The sequence below is a fragment of the Solanum stenotomum genome, chromosome 4 (genome assembly GCF_019186545.1).
Source record: "Solanum stenotomum isolate F172 chromosome 4, ASM1918654v1, whole genome shotgun sequence".
NCBI classification, from domain to species: Eukaryota; Viridiplantae; Streptophyta; class Magnoliopsida; order Solanales; family Solanaceae; genus Solanum; species Solanum stenotomum.
In genome coordinates, this window is record NC_064285.1 from 61,935,619 (window position 1) to 61,949,500 (window position 13,882).

The 13,882-nt window shown below is 29.3% G+C and overlaps 2 protein-coding genes across 2 annotated transcripts in view; both read right to left on the reverse strand.

Annotated features, from left to right (window-relative positions):
* The window catches only part of LOC125863338 (cytochrome b6-f complex iron-sulfur subunit, chloroplastic), a 324,107-nt gene that overhangs the window by 3,967 nt on the left and 306,258 nt on the right, over positions 1–13,882 (reverse strand). The gene's annotated exons all lie outside the window — the stretch shown is intronic.
* Positions 8,429–10,194, reverse strand: LOC125863337 (transcription factor MYB114-like). Its single transcript, XM_049543526.1, has 3 exons — positions 10,015–10,194; positions 9,204–9,333; positions 8,429–8,977 (listed from the first exon to the last, which is right to left on the reverse strand). The coding sequence occupies exons 1-3, from the start codon at positions 10,148–10,150 to the stop codon at positions 8,548–8,550; spliced, it is 696 nt and encodes a 231-aa protein (XP_049399483.1). The 5' UTR covers positions 10,151–10,194; the 3' UTR covers positions 8,429–8,547.

The following is a 13,882-nucleotide window of genomic DNA, read 5'->3' on the forward strand; positions in this document are numbered from 1 at the left end:
CCCCCCCCCCCCCCCCCCACCTATTACCGAATTCTCAACTACACACTTAAACTTTACAAGGGTCCTATTACCCCCCTGAACTGTTTTAAAATAGAATAAATAAACCCTGAATGCTGAGTTGGCTGAGAAAGTGTATTTCACTCTTTCAAAGAGAGTGAAAAGAGAATAAATAGGGCTGCTTTTATGTTTATTTCATATTTTTATTTTATTTTCTTTCTCTTTCTTATTAAATTAAAATAATCTCCCCCACCCCAACCCAACCGCCCCACACTTCTTCTTATTCATACTCACCCTACACCTCTTCTTCTTTTACACACTTTTGCTTTATTTTTATTTTTCATCACAAATTTCTACAAATATCTTCAGGAATTTTACATATTAACCGTCTCTTACATAATCAAAGAACCTTTAAACAAATTTAGTTATTACTCCCAAATCAAAGTAATAAAATAAAGAACTCAAAATTCAATTTTTTTATCGGAACCATTTCAAACAAACATAGAATTTTCAATTTCCAACACCTTCACAAGCTTTTCTCTCAAACAGTAATTCTAATTTCACATTCTTGAATTTAACCACAAATTGGGATATTTTAGAAATGGGGAATAAAAAATTCAATTGGATCATCATTTTTTTCAATTGGATTAATTTCAATGTTTTAGTTTGGTTTGCTACTTTCACCAACATTAAGAAAAGAAAGAAATTGAATTCAAAATTTATGGCATGCCCATATACTACTTTGGGTATATCCCTTCATAAACCCCTAACATGAGTAAAATGTGTAACAATGAACTTTGAGAGAAATTGTGGGGAATAGGATAAAGATATTGGTCATAAAAACTTTTACTCGTCAGAAAAAATTTACCGTCTTTTCTCTTGCCGGAATGTCAATGGATGAGAAGTGAGTTTGATAATGGTGATATTCTTAATGATAATGGAGGGTTTCTAATGGGGCATATAATAATTAGAAAAAAATAAGAAAAATAATTCATTTATTATATTTATTGGGTGGCATTGACATGGCGCTGACATGACATGTGCGTGTGTTACACCACAATACACATGAGTAACTATGTCATTTTAGGGTGAAATTTATTTCCTTATAAAATAGTTCAGGGGGGTAATAGGACCCCCGTGAAGTATGAGTGTGTAGTTGGAAATCCGACCATAGATTGGAGGGATTTTTGACCATTTTCTCATATTTTTTTTTAGTGTATGCACTTTGTATGTATCAGAAATAGACTTATGATATATGTATATATGTAGCATTTATGCATGTTATTGGATGTATATATCCTTTTGTTTTCACTTTATTTCAGTGAATGTATCATTGTTGATTGTTCATCTGCTTCTTCATGTCTTTGACAATGAATGAATCTTATTAATTATATATATATATATATATATATAAGATCATATCAAAATAATGAATTGAGAGTTATGATTAACAAATCAAAATTTATTAGTGTGGTCTATTTATTCCAAATCGTTAAACTATACTCAATATATAATGTCCTTGATATTATTAGGAAAAATTACTTAAATACACAACACTTCTTTACCTATTCTCAATATTTCCCTACTCTTTTACTAAAATACAAAAATCCCTTATTTTCCCCCAATTCAACTTAACCAGATACTTTATTAGTTTAAGTATCCGCTCGTTATTAATTAAAGTATCTGCGCTGCTATATTATGCATCCGCCGTTAATTAAGTGTTCGTGCTGCTAACAACTTAGTAATTTAAGTATCCGCCTGTTATTAATTAAAGTATCTGCGCTGCTATATTATGCATCCGCCCGTTATTTAAGTATCTGTGTTGCTAACNTAACAAATCAAAATTTATTAGTATGGTCTATTTATTCCAAATCATTAAACTATACTCAATATATAATGTCCTTGATATTATTAAGTGTTTGATTTTATCAACTCGAACCATATGGACCAATAAGTCATATACAAGTTCAAAACACAATACTCAAAAAGAGGAACCGAATTGTTACACTACTATATATATAAATTCTCAATGCCAATAGTATTCACAGAATTTGAGAAAATGGTCCAAAACCAAAATATTTTGGTACGAAATCAACAATAACAACAACATATTCAATATAGTTTTGTAAGTGAAATTTAAATATATTGATGTATACAAAAATCTTACCCCTACCTGCTTGTGCTATTTCCATTTTGCTAGGAACTCATAGTTTTAAAATTTAATTCCAAACATATGAAAACTATATATGTCACTCTTTGACTCACACTATATATATATATATATATAACTAGTAAGAATTGGAAAGGATAAAGTACAATTGATAAATTTCCTTTCACAAATTCTTTTTTATTCCTCATCCAGTGTTCGGTATCCACATTGGAGTCCGACTAAATCCGAATTCGCGCCGAAAAGTCCCACATTTTGGGGTAAAGTGCTCCCTAACAAAACGACTCCATACCCAAGGGGGCTCGAACCCATAACCTCTTGATTAAGAATGAAAGAGTACTTATCACTCCACTACAACCCTTGGTGGTTCCTTTCACCAATTCTAACCATCTCAAAATCCTTCAAAAGGTTCACTACCTATAGTAATATGAGCATAGAAATTCATCACAACAGTACTATATAAGAAAGGGGAATAGCACACATCTCTCCATCAATGCGTGATGAAAATAACATTGAATTCGAAGGGCATTTGGGACATTTCAGCATTCACTTCCATGTGCACTTGCAGCACGGCCAAACACCTGATCTATTCTCTCCAATTCCGTTTCTGTACTATGTAACACCCTTCGTCTCCAAACGCTACATCTGTTCTTGTTCTCAATTCGATGGAGTTTACAACTGCCTACTACCTCAGGTAAGCATACTTTACAATGGTGTTTTCAGTTATATATGTTCCCTAACTCTGCTTGAGAGACTTTATTTTGCCTTCCTTCTTTAATTTGTTCTCAGGTAAGCATACTCTACAATGGTGTTTTCCATTATTTTGGTTCCCTAACTCTACTTCAGCGATTTTATTTTGCAATCCTTCTTTAATTTGTTTGTATCCGACAATTTTTGGTTTATTAAAATTTGCAGTTCCTTTACCTTATCTATCTGAGATTTTAACTTGGAGATTTGCGATGTATTGTGCAATAGACATCTTTTGAGAGTTCTTCAAGAATGTGAATTTTTATATGCTTTAGTATTGTTGGTTGTGATGTTACAAATAATTATTGAGATTCATTACTGTTTGCAGTTAGTGGAATCAACAATAAATTTAGTATTTGGAACGCAGATACTTAGCGACAAAAAGCTTGCGAAGAAATAAACTATCACGTACAGAAGAACAAACTTATCAAACATGAAGCTGGAGGGTATGTAAGTTGACTTTCTTATATTATTTTTTCAAGCTTATTCAGTATAACTAACCACTTTGTTGGAAATACACCGTTGCTCATTCTGGCTGCATCACCAATTTTGATCCATAGGCACCACTTTGCGACCTGAGTTGCGGAGTATCAAAACGGTTTTTCGTTCTTATTTTCTTCCTCTGCTACCCCGCTGGCTATTTGTTATGTTCTTCTTTTTCCTCTCTTTTTACTTCTCCGCATTAATGAAGAATTTTTATTTTTTCACTTAAGCTTTAAAATTGGGGTTTAAGAATCTAATTATTTTGGGACATATATGGACCACAAGACCATTGAAAGTTTTGAAGCTCAAAGGTGAACATTGTTGTAACGTCGAGCACTCTCAACGATCAATTAGGTATTTTGGTTCATTTTTGTCAATAATTTACCTGAAGTGGAGATGTCACTGCAGCAGCAAATTGGCATAAGAAGAAGCAGTTTTGGATGAATTGAAGTGACTTAATCACCTCTTCCAAACAGTTGGAACTTTGGGTGTTTCTGAAGCCTTCCATAATAACAATTGAATTTCATACATACCTTAGGTAACTATGTAATTTCAAGTTTTAACATTTTTTTGGTCCATGAAATCATGTAGAAGTGTATAATTCAACTTGGTTTTTATGTCACATGTGTACCTTCGTCAATAAAGTCTCAACAAATGCGTGTCAGTAGGAACGTATAACGTTTTACTCCATTTATCAGTTTTCTTACTTATTCTTTTGCGTTCGGTATGTATACAAAAAAGATTATTTTAAAACCATTCTGTACCGAATACACCTTAAGTTACTCCTTTGTTGATCTATGTACCTTAATTTTAGGACGCAAATGTTGTTTTGGTCCTTGTTTATTTCTCAATAAATGACAAGTTGATGTAGTGTGGGATTTGGTTGGGATTGTGGGTTTTAGTTTTTGTGTGCTTTCCCTGTTCACATTACATTTGTTCCGATCCTTCCTTGGACCTTGTGCATACCATGAACTCCTCTAGATCAATAAATCTTCAATGAAAAGAGTAGTATTTCAATATGAATCTTAAGATATTTTTGGTGTACTTGATCGACATGGAGGAGCTAAAACTGCTGAGTCTGCAGCAGAGCACTTGAATAAGCACCTCAAACACATATATGTGTATTATGTACATAGTTATTTCTGATAATTTGTTGATTTTATGCGTTTTTTTAAAATTTCTTGTGAATCCTGTCTGTCGCCCATGTCCATCTTGTTTCTACTCCACATAGCATATCATTAGGAGAAGTGTTTACAACTCTTCTTGGATTATTACCTTTGAAGTATGCATGATGATTTTCAGGGTTAGATTTCAATCAAACATATACTTTTTTGTGTTATATATATATATATTTGTGTAAACTTATTTAGTGACTTGTCGTTGAATACCCAAATAGCCATGCACCTTTATGTTTTTCCTTTATTAGATATATGCATTTTAAGATCTACATATCTGCAGTATTTCCTTTGTGACCGCTAAAGAAACACCAACTTCTTCCAGCAAAATTTACTAGGCAGGATTACCAGTGTCACAATTAACCAAGAGCCAAAAGTTCAAGCTGTGTGAAATACTATTAGTTATTTTGGGCCCCTTACTAGTGTATATATATACATACAAATAGTTCATGCTCAAATTCTGTTAGGCACAAAAAGTTCACTACTAGTGGTACTAAAATTATCTAGTAAAAATGGTTCTGTCCAAATATTAATTTCCACTGGATTTCGATATTACTTAACTACAATTTTAAATCACAAATTATATTTGCCAAAAAAATTATGCTTAGATTGAAGTTCAAACCTCTCGCCAAGAATCAAATCATGGCGATGCACAATAATATGTCATGTCATTTTCTCTGTATATATCAATTTATGAATAGTAGTATTCTATATATTTAATAAAAAAATATCCGACGAAGCAACATCACATGACACCGCTAAATTTCGAAACATTGATGTCACTCCTTACCAATAATTCATGGACATGACTTCTTCAAGGACTACTCTATAGAACAGTTAATGTAGGGTTCTAGAAAAGAAACAATTGACCTTGACAATCTTGATCATGGAACTAGCAACGAGGTTGTAGAATAGCCGTCTTTTTGGAAATTCACAAATCATTAATGAGATATTATTATTACTATTATTCCCGCCCCCGACGTACCCTAGAAGCTCTTAACTTAACTCTTTTTGATGATTCAAATTAATTCACAACTTAAGATTAAAATTGATAGTGTTTACCTTCTGAACAATTCGCTTTTGTCTGTGAATAATNCTTAGGCTTAACTCACACCCCAAGAGCTAACTCAAAGGGAGAAGGATTGTCCAAGCACTATAAGGAGTTCACCCATCTCATTAACCACCGATGTGGAACTTTTGTCATTTTTTTAACATCCCATCTCACTCCCAGTGCTTAGCATCTGGTGTGTGGGTAATTTTGATTTTGGGGGCCCCAACATCGGGTGAGACGGGCCCTGCTCTGATACCATATTAAATTAGGTCTTAGGCCTAACTCACACCCCAAGAGCTAGCTTTTGGGGTGTGAGTTAAGCCGAAGACCTAATTTAACAAATGTAGGGTTCTAGAAAAGAAACAATTGACCTTAAACAATCTTGATCATGGAACTAGCAACGAGGTTGTAGAATAGCCGTCTTTTTGGAAATTCACAAATCATTAATGAGATATTATTATTACTATTATTCCCGCCCCCGACGTACCCTAGAAGCTCTTAACTTAACTCTTTTTGATGATTCAAATTAATTCACAACTTAAGATTAAAATTGATAGTGTTTACCTTCTGAACAATTCGCTTTTGTCTGTGAATAATGTGTATTTATCTTTACATTTCTCTGCGAATAACATGTATTTCCTTTTTAGATTTTTATACGTATTTAATTTTCTCCAAATCTCATGAACAATTCTAAAAATATATGAGAGCATAGAGTAAATTGTCAAACCTATTTAATTTTTTAAATTATATTTTCAAGCATTGCATCAAACATCTTGAAATAGCGAAAAGTGACATCAAATTATAAATTTATTGAATCAGATTACGCTATTTTATCTTTTTATTATTTTGAATCTAAAATTTGAATATTTTGTCCTTTAAGTTATTTATTATAATTACATTAAATATGCCTACTAAAATTATGATTATTTCAAATCAAAGTTGAATATAACTGATTTATTGTGATTATCCAAAACTTCAAAAATAAAAGAGAGAAAAATTGAAATTTAATTACAATCTCAAGGAGTCGTTGATAAATTATCAATGGCCAATAAAACTAGAAAATATGTTTCAAGAGAGATTATAAGAAATGAAACTAATTATTAGAAGAAATTGATTAGAGTTATTTTTAACAACTTCACATATATGAGAAAAATAGACCTTTCAATGAAATTATATATAATTTTTAAAAACAAAATTTAAGGCGCATTATTGAAATTTTACTATCGATTACCATATTTATTGAACCACCCACGTTTACTAGGTCCTTTAATTTTCTATTCTTATTTGGGCGCCAATTATATTAAAATGACAAGATATTTCTAGACAACTATATGAATATAATAGAGAAATGACATGGACTATGAATAATATGTGTGAGACAAATCAAATCAAGCATAAATAGATGAACATTAGCATCCTGTGTTTATTACATGTAACAAGAAAGCAACATGAAGGCATTTTAAAAAAAAAGAAAAAAAAAGACGTAAATCTGCTTAAAAATACTTTTTAATTTTATTAATACTATAAAAGTGTGTAAACATCATTTTGACTTGTAATAAGTTAATTTAAATAGGTGCTCTTAGATATTTTTTTTTAATTTCTTAGACTATATCCTTTAATTATATTAGTCGTTAATGACAGTTAATGTATATACTTAGATTGACTTGGACAATTGGGTCCGTCCTAAATCATACTTTTGCTAAATAAAATGTTAAGTATTAAAAAATAAATTTATTAGTATGATTATTTAATCGACTCACTAAAATATACTCAATATATTTTAAATTTATCCTTTATGAGTATTATTTTATTAATCCAATTACCATATCAACAAGTACCAAATAATTATATCAACATATATAGTTTGAAACACAAAACTCAAAATGAGGAATTCAAGATTTATTTTCTCATTTATCCCATAATTTTATATGCGTCGTTTTAAGTTATTTGATAAATATTTATATATTCTTTCAATTTATTACTTTAATTATTTTTAACCCCATACGAATTACGATATTACACCTAACCTTACATCTAGTGGACAAAGATTTCAACATGCGAAGGATATTATCAATTATCATAAACAAAGGTTTGATTCAAAATCAGAATATTTTAGCATGATAATTTTGGGATTAAAATTAAGATAATTTGTTCTATAGTTTATATATGATAAATTATCCGAAATGTTTGATATAAGAATAATATATTTTACAGTTTTAAGCTGATATCTTTAATCAAACATGGAATAAATTTATTTTCAAATTTTCATTTCAGATCTTCTTTTTTTTGGTTGGTACAATGAAATAAAATAATCCATCTATTCATTGAACCGAAAAAATAAGCTATGAACTTTGTCATTAAAAATTCATAGGAAATTGATTTTATTTTTAAAATTCATCGCAAATTTTTATGTTTTAAATTGTGAAGCAATCTCTTATTATATGAAAAATATGTATACAATCAAATCAATTAAAAGCTCCACATCAACTATTAGTACTGGAGCAACTCTTCTTATAATTCTAAAGAAAAGATGGATTGTGATAGAATTTTATTCGATGAGTTGAATGGTGAATGCTTGAATCGTCACTCAATTTTTAATAATTAATCAATTAAATTATTTTATTTTTTAAAAGTCATTTTACTTTATCTATTTAGGTTTCAGGGTCATTTTAGTTGAAATTAATGTAGTTTCTTATACCTATTTAATGACCCAACAACTCCAATTTTTCTTTTTTAAAAAAACTATTAAAGATTAAATTAAACTTGATCAATTTTTGACCCAACCCACATAAAATAGATTGACTATATAAGTACAATCAATTTCAATAGAAGAGGAAGCATCAAATAGTTACCAACTTATTAATTACCACCTCTCTATTAATTCTTTTCACAAATTCTAACCATCTCAAAATTAAATTCTTTAATAATTATGAGCATAGAAATTCATCATAACACATAATAGGAGAAAATGGAGATACAAATAGTCCATACTCAACTTCTGAAGGCACACAAAATTCACTACTACTAGTGGTACTTGTAAAACTATCTATTAAAAATGGTTCTGTCCAAAAATTTCCAATGGATTCTTCAAATAATTCTTCTTGAATTATCTCACATTCTCCATCCATAATATTTTCCATATTTTGGTCAGTTGTAACACAAGAAGAAACTTCACTACATGATTCATTTGGTGTAATATTTTGGTCTTCATCACTTTTTTTATTGACATTATTGGCCTCTCTCTTTTTTCCATTGCATGTTAATTCATGTTTTGATCTTTTCTTGAGAGATGTGTGCCAATGATTTTTAATTTCATTGTCAGATCTTCCTGGTAAGTGAATAGCAATCGCTGACCATCTTCAATAAAGTAAACAAAATTTACATTATTATTTTGTAAGGAAAAAAAAGGAGGGGGGGGAGGGGAGTTCAATATATAAAGCAAGTCGCACTTGATCAAGGGATAAAACAAATTAGAGAAATTTGTAGAGTTATAAATAATTTCATTAGAGATAAAATAATATGTTTAAAGTTAAATATATAAAAAAATAAATTAAAAACGACTAAAAAGAAATATATTGCTTACTTATTCCCAATTTCTGCATGAAGCTTCATGATGATCTGGTCTTCTTCTCTAGAGTAGTTTCCTCTTTTAATATTTGGCCGGAGATAATTAAGCCATCTTAATCTGCAGCTCTTTCCACACCTTGATAATCCTTCACAAGGAGAAAAACATCACTAATTGAGATAAAATAATGGATGTAATTATATTCATATTTCCGGCGAAAATTAAATTATGTTTTTTTTTATATTATCAATGTATTATAAACTATTGTATACCTCATTGTTTTCAATTTTTGGCAATATAAAAGTGAAGTTTGATTAGATCCAGAGATAAGAGGCGAAAGGGGTTCATCTAAATTTTTCACCGAAAAATTACATTGCACATATGAAGTCAATAAACATATTTTTCATACTTAGCTTCCTGAAGAGATGGTTCACTAATAAACGGAGGGATAAATCATTCAACCTTTCACTGAGATTTATTAAAAGAAAATTCTATATGTTCCAGGATGAGGTGTCATTTTTGTTTTGAATTTAAGTTTTATACACCGTCTGTGTAGATAATTTTTTTTACCAATTGATGATCTCACTCTGAGGTCATCGATCTAAGATAAATCACTTTAAAATATGAGATTTGAAATTCTAAAATTAAAATATTTACATGCGCTACATCAGATAAAGATAACTTGATGATAATATAAAGTTATTCACACCGATAATATATATTACTTAAACTCGCTCTTCCAAAAAGAGAGGGAAAAAATGGAGATAAGAATTTGCAGATACTTGATTAAAGAAAATTAAAGAATAATAATAGTTGATTATATATATACCAGCAAACTTTGGAAGTTGACGCCAATTCCAACAGCCATATTTAGTAACATAAGCTGCTAATTTTTTATCTTCTTCAAGTGTCCAAGTACCCTTTTTTAATCCACTTTTTTTGTCATAACAACGTGTTCTTGCCATTTTTGTTTTCTCTTTCTTATTATTGTGTTTTTTCCTTTTGTATATATATAGATAAATAAATGTAATATTATTGTACCAAAAGATATATAAAGTGAGAAAAACGTGTAATATTATGTGAAACGAAAATAAATAAATAAAATGATAACGAGTTATAGATATAAAATAAAAATAAAAATAGGGGACAAAGTGATATTATCTATTAGGTGTGGTCCTTCTAAGAAGATTCATTTTGTGCATTATCTCTTTGTGATTCATATTTCAATTTGGTCCACACTTCTCAGATTCTCCAAGTAATATAATGCACCCACCATTAAACTTTATTCAAAATCGAATTGAAATTGATAATTTGAATAAAAAAAAAGTTATTGTTATCGATAGTAAGTTATTGATTTAGCGATTTTGGTAATGGTTTTAATTTTTTATATTATCGAGTTTTTTAACGATTTGAATTTTTTTTTTATTGATAGTCCGATAGTAAGTTAATAAATTATATTTACATCAGTATAAAGTTCTTGAACTGACAACCGACAACCAATATAAGTCAAACCGATAAAATTCCATAAACCAAATTGAACCGACAAATACACCGCCCTACCCCACCATAACTTTGGTGATAGTCCCGTTTTAAATTATTTGTCATGTTTCTTATTTATAATCCACTTATAACAAAGTTGATTAACATAATTATTTATTTATTTATGTCTTAAAATATAATCACTTCTTATTGAATGTTTTATCTATTTATGTGTCGTCTTCCCATAATTGAAAAATATTTTTTATACATACAAATATAAAAATAAATTAAAAACTCACTCATTTTTCTAAAATATACATAAAAGCTTTCTCACACACACTCTCAATCTCCTTCTCCCTCTTCTCTTTATACATTATTTGAGGTGAATTCGAGTGAGATCTTATAAACATGATAACTAATTTGGAACAAAGAAACTATAAAACATGATATATATATATATATATATATATATATATATATATATCGTTTGTTGATAATTCAACGAAACAATTAATGTTTGATTTTTTCTTCTGAAAATAGTTAATACTATAAATACTTTGTCTCATCTTGATTTTTGGTACCACTTGTGTTGCATACAGTGAATTTGTGTCTAGAAAAATAAGTGAACTATATATAACAACTAATTTGGATCGAAGGGAATTTATAAAAGTCAATCGATATTTTAATTACTCAGATGTTAAATATGCCAATTGATAAACGGAGTTGAGAAAGTCGTCCATGTGATGTGACAAAATATATATGCAGCCAAGTTGGGCTCCTCACCTTACATCTATCATTATAATTTACAGAAAAAATTATGGAAATCTCACTAGTTTAGGAGCTAATTATTTAGATATATTCTAGTTTGTAATATTATAGATATTACCATATCGATTTTGATATGTCTAGATACTCAAATACATTCAGGTACATGTATCTCAGGATACATGGGGTCAAAATTATGTGTAATTTGTTCTAGATAGACTATATCCAAGTGGATTCGCATGTATCTAGAATACATATATAACAAATCTTGCTAGTTACTCTCCTATGTATCTGGATACTAGATACATACAGATACATGTATTTAGTGTGTATCGAGTGTGATTCACTTGTATCTGTTGAGATACATGACTATCTTGCTCGCCTCCCTTCTCGTCTCACTCGCTTCTCCCTATTTTAGTGTATCTGGTAGCAAAAATACATGTATCTGGTGTGTCCCTCAATATATATGGTAGAAAATTCTTGATTAGTGATGAGATACATAATTATTTAAAACTATAGGTAGAATTAACATATATGTATATGATATGAATGTATGTCTAATAAGATAATTTTTTCTAATTTATAAACATTGATAAAAATTTATTCCGGTTATTTTTACTTGTTAAACTTTAAAAAAATTAAAAATAATTTCTTATTTTTATTTTTATTATTACTTCTATAATTTCAACATTTAAATGTCTTGTTATAAATAAAAATAATATAGTAAAATAAACATGCCAATTAAGTTCCTGTTTTGTTCCTTTTACATGAGTGACAACCTAGTTTGTTCTTGACTTTCTAAAACGTGATGCAACTTCATGGGTCTCATTATAGGACAAAAAGTTTCATACATAGAAGTAGTTCTACTATAGTAGAAACAATCTTTAATAATAATAGTTTAATAGCCGCTAAATACGTATGTTTACTCTTTATAAATGTTCCTACAATCTATCACAACATTAAACTGAATGAATTGTTATAAAATTTCTAAATTGAATCTATAATAATTAAATCTTAAATTCGATTCCATTCAATCATTAAAGGTATATATTGACCTGCCGTGTTGAAACTGTAGGAAGTATTTTTCAAAATTTGTGCAATAAACATTGAATACAAGCAAACATGCAAGCTAGCTATGAAAGTGAAACATGAAGAATTCATGATGGACACTACAAAATTTTAATGTAATGACAAAGATACATGTATCAATGTGTTTAATATGTATCAAAAGTACTTATCATGATTATCAGAAATAATGGAACCCAATACTTAAAAATACTTGTCATTCGTCTCCCTCCCCAGAAATCTCGCTCGTCACTCTCCCTGATCTCGCTTTCCACTCTCCCTCGCCTTTCACTTTATACAAAAATAAGTATATAAATTGTGTTTGTGTTTGTATAAAACGAGAGAAAACTGTATATACAAATACAAATACATATATTTTCATCCTATACACTTATAATTATACAAATACAGATCTTCCCCTACCAGTTCTCTTTTGCCTTTCTCTCTTTCTCGCTTTATACAAACACAAATTGTACAAATTACAATGTATAAATTGTGTTGTATAAAGCGAGAGAGAAATTTGATATACAAATGTTTTATTTCGATTCAATTGTATACAAATTAAATTCAAATTTTATGCAGATATACAAACATAATTTTCATAGACACAGACGCCCTATTTATACAAATCGATGTGATTTATATAAATCAGATGCCTCCGATTTTATACAAATCAAAGTTGCCTGCGATTTTTATACAGATCTGATGCTCCATAGCAAACATAAAATTTGTTATGAAGCGCAATTATGCAAACTATAACTATAGCATACAAATATGAATTTCGTGTTTGTCAAACCTAAAATTTACTCTACTTAAAACATGTCAAGTTAGAAGTGGTAAAAGAATTAATTAAGTGGCAACTGGCAAGCTCTAAATTAAGATCTTTAATACCTAAACCCTTTTATCATTTTAATTATTAAAGTTGTGGGCACTCAACCTAGCCTCCACTAATTTAATTTGTTATATATTCATTTTAAAGTGCTTTGCATTCTGATTAAATTAATATAGACAAAATTTGTCTAATTAAATTTATTCTTTATCATAATAAAGTAGCAGCAACTTTATTGCTCCCAAGAGTTTTTCTAAAAGAAAAACCAATTGTTAGACTTAGGGGTGGCAGAATAGGTAATTAATATGGGTATTCACTCATATTTATTCATTTTAAATGGGTTGAATGGATATCCAACTCATTTAAAAATAGGTAAAAACGAATAATACCCATATTACCAATTTAAAAGTGGGTAGTTAAATGGATAAAATGGGTAAAAGATGTGCATTCACACAAACAAAAAAAAGTGATAAAGGATGGGGTAGTAAGAAAATCTTTTTTTTAAAAAAAAAAAAAATCTATAAAAAAATGAAACTTTTTTTTACATTTTTTTTTTGGG

Excerpts from the sequence above, each read along its gene's own strand:
- LOC125863337 (XM_049543526.1), bottom strand. The coding sequence starts at position 10,150 with ATGGCAAGAACACGTTGTTATGACAAAAAAAGTGGATTAAAAAAGGGT. Across the intron at positions 9,334-10,014 it reads TCAACTTCCAAAGTTTGCTG|GATTATCAAGGTGTGGAAAG; the intron begins GTATATATATAA and ends CTCCTTGTGAAG. Across the intron at positions 8,978-9,203 it reads CATGCAGAAATTGGGAATAA|ATGGTCAGCGATTGCTATTC; the intron begins GTAAGCAATATA and ends ACTTTATTGAAG.